At 54.8% G+C, this 6,548-nt stretch overlaps 1 protein-coding gene across 1 annotated transcript in view; it reads left to right on the top strand.

The window, feature by feature from the left end:
• Positions 1-6,257, top strand: part of LOC122436524 (interleukin-9 receptor-like) — a 13,811-nt gene extending 7,554 nt beyond the window's left edge. The window contains exon 8 of the mRNA XM_043460302.1: positions 3,249-6,257. Coding sequence (XP_043316237.1) covers positions 3,249-3,590 — 342 coding nt within the window. The 3' untranslated portion in view covers positions 3,591-6,257. The remainder of the gene's footprint in view (positions 1-3,248) is intronic.
• The last annotated feature ends 291 nt before the right edge of the window (positions 6,258-6,548 follow it).

Genomic DNA, 6,548 nt, shown 5'->3' with positions numbered 1-6,548 from the left:
GAGCGGGGCCGTGAGGAGCCCCTGGCCAGGTCTCTGCAGCCTCTGACTGCTGTCTCTTGGCTGCAGGATGAAGACAGCCTTGTACCAGGATGTGCCGTCCCCAGGCCCATTCTTCCAGCCTCTGTACAGCGTGCACAACGGGGACTTCCAGGTTTGTGATCCTGCGGGCCAGGGCTGGGGGTGGGGCTGGGGTGCCCAGATGTCCGGCCTACCCAGGATGTGGGCTTGGGTGAGGCTTTGGGGCCTCTGTCAGTGCTTTGAGCTTTTTTAGTGTATACGGTGGCCTGTAGAGTATGTATATAAATATATACACACTGACTGAAATGGGCAAGAAGAAAATTAGCTTTGTCGTCTTGCTGAGTTCTTTTTCCTCTTGTGTCTCTGATTTCATTGCTGACGGAAAAGCGTGAAGATTCTTGTGACATTGCCTCTTCTGGTTTGCAGCAGCCCTTTGAGGTGCCAGCTCGGGGGGCTGTGTCTTCTGCTGCCCTGGGGCCGTCCCTGGTCCCTGGGCTACCCTGGTGGCCACTGTGGAGGGCCTGGCCCCTCAAGGCCCGCTGGGTGGTGTGATGAGTTGATCTCCCACCCCCGACGTGCTGCCCTTGTGGGCTCTCACAGGCCATGCTGAGGACAGCCTGGTGGCCCGCGGTTCCTGCTGCTGGCCGGGTGCCCCTGCCCCACAGGCGGAAGGAGCAGCAGGGGAGCTCTACGGTGGTTGCTGGTGCCACTGTTTCGGGCCCCTTGCTTTGTCAGAGGATGTCTGAGTGTCTGCTGACCGGCTCTGCCCGGGTTCTCCCTGCTGGCCCTGCACGGCTGGGTTCCGCCTGGCCCTTTTCTCTCTTAACAGAAAGTATGGTTTTTAAGGTTGTCATCAAGAGAGACGATTTGGAGCTTAAAGCTGAGCCCTTGATCAGGGCTGTGGGGCAAAGGTTACCCTGAGCTCCCCTTCTGGGCTATAGGCACCCAGCCCCTTGCCTGTAGAACCACAGGAGCCGCCGGGGGTTAGTTAGACCCCCCAGGACGTGGTCTGGAGCCACGGACTGGCTCTCCGATGGAAGGTGTGTGTGCTGCACTCGATGGAGATCCCTGGCCCCACGTAGGAAACAGCTTCTTAAAAAATTCATTTCCATGATGGTTGGTCATAGGGTATTGGCTCTACAAGAGGACCTTGCTGTTTATCCGTCGTGTATGTAATAGTTTGTGTCTGCTAGCCCCAAGCTCCCAGAATATCCCTCCCCCACCCCCTTGGCAATCACAAGTGTCTTCTATTTCCAGGAGCCTGTTTCTGTTTTGTAGACACGTTCACTTGTGTCGTATAAGTGATCTCACATGGTATTTGTCTTTGTCTGACTTGTTTCACTTAGTATGATAATCTCTGATTGCAACCGTGTTGCTGCAAATGGCATTATTTCATTCTTTTTATGACTGAGTTATATTCCATTGTGCGCGTGTGTACACACACACACACACACACAAACATCTTCTTTATCCATTCACATATTGATGGACATTTAGATTGTTTCTATGTCTTGGCTATTGTGCATAATGAACAGTGAACATTGAGGTACATGTATCTTTTTTAAAAAAATTATATATTTTTAATTGGAGGGTAGTTGTTTTACAATATTGTGTTGGTTTCAGTTATATATATATATATATATATGTATGCATGTCCCTTACCTCTTGAAACTCCCTCACATCTCCTACCCCTCTAGGTTGTCACAGAGCATCAGATTTGAGCTCCCTGCCTCATGTAGCAAAGTTCTACCAGCTGTCTAATTTTACACACGGTGATGCATGTATCTTTTTGAATTAGAATTTTGTCTGGATATGTGCCCAGGTGCGGGATTGCTGGATCATATGGTAGCTCTGTTTTTTTCTTTTAAGGAGCATCCATAGAGTTTTCTGCAGTGGATGACCAGTTTATTCCCACTAACAGTGTAGGAGGGTTCCCTTTCCTCTACACCCTCTGCAGCATTTATTGCTTGTTTTATTTATTTTTGTATTTTTGTTTGTGCGGGGTCCTCGTTGCTGTGTGTGTGCTTTCTCTGGTTGTGGTGAGTGAGGACTACTCTCTGTGGCTTTGTGCAGGCTTCTCCCTGCAGTGACGTCTCTTGTTGGGGAGCATGAGCTCTAGGCCCGCGGGCTTCTGTACTCACAGCACGCGGGCGCAGTAGTTGTGACGCACAGGCTTAGTTGCTCCATGGCACGTGCGATCTTCCTGGACCAGGGATCGAACCCACGTCCTCTGCATTGGCAGGTGGATTCTTATCCACTGTACTGCCAGGGAAGCCCTATTTGTAGCTTTTAATGATGGTCATTCTGACCTGTGTGAGATGGTACCTCATTGTAGTTTCTATTTGCATTTCTCTAATAATTACTGATGGCGAACATTGTTTCATGTACCTCTTGGCCATTTGTGTTTCTTCTTTGGAGAAATGTCTTTTTCAGTCTTTCGCCCATTTTTTGATTTTTTCTTTTTTGATGTTGTTAGTGAGTTGTATGAGCTGTTTGTATATTTTAAAAATTAATCCCTTGTTGGTCACATTGTTTGCAAATATTTTCTCCTAGTCTGTATGTTGTCTTTTCATTTTCTTTATGGTTTCCTTTGTTGTGGAAAAGCTTGTTAGCTTGATTAGGTTGCATTTGCTTATTTTTATTTCTGTTGCCTTGGGAGACTGACCTGTGAAAACTTTAGTATGATTTATGTTAGGGAATGTTTTGCCTATGTTCACTTCTAGGAGTTTTATAGTGACATGTCTTATGTTTAGATCTTTAAGTCATTTTGAATTTTTTTTGTGTGTGCATGGTGAAAGGGAGTGTTCTAACTTCGTTGATTTATATGCAGAAACAGCTTCCTTTTGGAGGTGGGGGGCCTCCTGTGGTCCCACAGAGGGGTCCAGATCTGCTGACCTTGGCCCAGAGGTGCTAGGCCCAACAGCACCGCGTGTGTGCATGTGTGTGCGTGTGTGTGCATGTGTTTGTGTGTGTGTGTGGGTAGTGGGGTTGGGGTGAGGGGCCCGTATCTACACTCTGGCTTAGGCCTCTGTGAGCCCCGGGCCCTGTGCGGGGGGTGTGGGGAGGGAGGGGGCCTGTGCCGAGGCTGGGCTGGCCCGTGGCGGGTGGACAGGGCGCTCTGGGCCTCTGGGTGTGGCTGTCTGGAGAGCTTCGTGCAGCAGGGGCGGCTGCTCCCATGCTGAGTCCTGAACGCGCCTCCTGAGGCCTGCCCTCCTGCTGCTCTATTCTAGACCTGGATAGGGGCCTGCGGAGCCGGCCCAGAGGCCAGCCGGGACCGTGTTGGCCCCCCACGAGGAGCCCTCCTGGAGGCCCGTGTCCGGGAGGCCGTTGCTTTGCTGCACTGTGACCCAGCGGACGCCTGGCCGTCGGCGGGCCTGGAGGAGGAGGGCGGCCCTGGGCCCGGGCTCCCAGCAGGTGTGCTGCCAGCGGGACGCGTGGAGCAGGCGGCGCCGTCGCCCGCCTACCTGCCTCAGGAGGACCGGGCCTCTGCGGGCCACCCCTGGCTGGCGCCCCCCCAGTGTGAGGGCATCAGCGGCGACTACTGCGCCCTGGACTGCTCTGCGGGGAGCTGACCCCTGCCTTCCCGGGAAGCGTGGAGCTCTGCGCCCCCCACAACACCGCCGCCCCCCCACCCCCCGTGGCATTTTCTGTGACTGGTCGAGCCTGGATTCCCAGCCGGGAGGTGCTGTGTGGACAGGCCCGTGGTGCTGCAGCCTGTCCATTCTGCAGCTCGTGGACCAGCGGCCCTGGAGCTGACCTGTGACCGGCACTGGACCTCCTGCGCAGGACCACCCATGCAGTGGTCAGGTGTCGGGTCTGGGTGGAGGCAGGTGGGCTCTCCCCCCACCCCACACCTGTGGGCCTGGGCCTCTGCCCTCAGCGTCCTGCCATCCTGGCCCCCATCCACCACTCCCCTCCCTGCTTCCAGGCTTAACCCCAGGCCCCTCGGAGAAGCGAGGTGTTGGGCCCACAGCCTGTTCTGCCCTCAGCCCCTTGAGAGGCCAGTCTGGGCCCCGTGGACACAGGTGAGACGCAGCGATGAGGCTGAGGGTCCGCTTTCTGTGCCTCCCTGGGCTCCCTCCCCTACCGAGATTAAAAGGGACGAATGGCTGTTTCAAATTGCTGATGGCTGGGGGGCGGGCCCAGAGGACATGGAGGGGAGCTGCGGTCTGCTGCTCGGGGTTTATGGGGGTGCTCAGTGACCAGCTCAGGGAGGCCCCCCTGCTCCTCCTCCTCCTCTTTCTCATCCTCCCAGGGGCCCCAGGAAGCTTCGAGCTATGGCCAGAGCCCCAAGGGTCAGGGCCAGAGTGACCGCCTGCCGTGGCCTTGGTCTGTGACCTTCTGTCACCTGCCTGTCACCTTCTCCGTGGTCTGGAGAAAGGGGGGCAGGGCAGAGGGCGCCTGTCTGTCCCCCGGTACTGCTGCAGCAGTGTACCACAAGCTGGGTGGCTTAGAACAGCAGAAATTCATGGTCTCGCAGTTCTGGGGGCTGGAAGTGTGAAATCACAGTGTTGGCGGGGCCGCGGGGGTTCCAGTGAGGACCTGACTCAGGCTGTGCCTGGCTTGGGTGATTCCTGGCTTGAGGCTGCACAGCTCCAGCCTGACTTCTGTCCAGGGCCCCCCTTTATACCAGTGTCATCACAGTGGATCAGGGCTGACCTGAAAGACTTGCTCTATTTTGGCTGAATTATGGGCTGAGACCCTGTTTCTAGAAAAGATCATGTTAGCAGGTACTGGAGTAGGACTTCCCCTTTTTGGGCAATGTCCCTGCCTCTGCCAGACGTCTCTGAATCCTTGCTGGTCCCGGGGTGCCAGGGTCCCTCCGGGGCCTCCCTAGCACTCTCCCTGGGCCTCACACACAGACCCTGTCCCGTCTGACTGCGGGACTTGGGTCTGGCACTGGGGTCATCTGTTTAGCAAGGGCGGCCGGGCCTGCCCTGAGGTTGGAAGTGCTGATATTGCAGGTGGGATAGATGGAGGCCTGTCTCCTGGTTGCTGGGCCGGAGAGGCACCTCCCTGTGTTCTGAGCAGAGAGAAGCAAAGCCTCCCCAGGTCCTGAAGGCACAGGTCCCTCTGGCTCAGACAGGCCCCCCACCCCGCCCCACTGCATGCTGTGGAGCCCTGAGGTTTGTGGAGAGCCACAGGCGGGACCAGGCAGGACCCCAAGTGTATCTTTAGTTTCCAGAGAGTGGAGGTATGTGGACGGAAGTGAGGCGCAGGCACCCTCTGCTCTAACCAAGGGTAAAAATACCAGTGTGAATCCACTTCCTAGAGCCGGCCCTGGGGAGCCCCAGGCCAGTGTATTTATAGTCGCATCTGTGTGGCTCCGGCAGCACATGTGGGCCTGAGCCCCGCAGGCTAGACGGCTGGGCACCGTGTTCGTTTGATTCACACACTTGGTCCTGCTCTTGCCTGAGTGAGAAGCCACTTTTAGAGGCAGAATGCAGATGGGCCATGCCTGCCCCTCAGGACAGCCTGAGCCAGGTGCCTATACACAGCGAGGCTCAGGAAACACTAATTTCCACCTGTTCTGGGAGACGACCCTTGGCAACTGCACACCGAGACCCCAAGAGCCCTGATGAGGGGTCGCGGATCCCCATGCGCCGGTGAAGGAGGCCGGGAAGGTGGCCTGGGACTTGACGAGGGAGCTGCCGGAGGGAGGAGCTGAGTGACAGTGTGGCCGGGGCACGAGTATCCAGAGGGTGGCGGGCCGGGCCCCGTGGCAGCCGGGCCGTGGCCGGCCCTGAGGCTCTGCCGGGGCGGGGGCTGCCTGGGGGGCTCAGGGCGCTGTCTCTCTGGCTGTCGATGCGGTGAAGTTTATATAGGATGGAATGAACCGTTTTAAAGTGTAGGCTCCTGTGACATTCAGTGCGTCTGTCCTCTCTGCAGCTGTCACCTCTGTCTAGTTTTCACGCTGAAGGGAAACCCTCTAAGCACCCACCCCCCTCTCCACCCTCCCTGTGACCTCCGGCCCCCACAGCCCACTTTCTGTCTTATGATTTACCTACTGTGGATATTTCATACAAACGGCGTGGTATAGTACATGGCATTTAGTGTTCTTTTCTTTTCCTCTTAGTGTAGTGGATCTGAGGTGTGTCCACATTGTAGTGGACAGTCTATGGACAGACTGCACGCTCGTCCTTAGACAGATGTTTGGGTTATTTCCGCATTTTCACTCTTGGGAACTGTGCTGCTATGAAAGATACTGTATAAGTTTTTGTTTGAATACCTGTTTTCAACTCTTTGTGTGTGTTCCTAGGTTTATACTTGATAGATTATGTGTTAACTCTGTGTTCATCTTTTTGAAGAATTGCCAAACTGTTTTCCACAGTGGCTGCAATGTTACATGCCCATTGGCAGTGTACTATGGCTCCACGTTCTGCATATTTTTCTCCAACTCGTTAGTGTCCTTTTTTTTTCATTTCTTTTTTTCCTTTTGTGAATTAAGTTGTTTTGATAACAGCCATTCTAATGGATGTGAAGCGGTGCCACACTGGTTTTTATTCGTGTATCCTTGACAGCTAATGATG

Source organism: Cervus canadensis, unplaced genomic scaffold (assembly GCF_019320065.1).
Source record: "Cervus canadensis isolate Bull #8, Minnesota unplaced genomic scaffold, ASM1932006v1 Scaffold_145, whole genome shotgun sequence".
Taxonomy (NCBI): Eukaryota; Metazoa; Chordata; class Mammalia; order Artiodactyla; family Cervidae; genus Cervus; species Cervus canadensis.
Note: the sequence above shows the minus strand (reverse complement) of the source record. Positions and strands in the feature narration are given on the sequence as shown.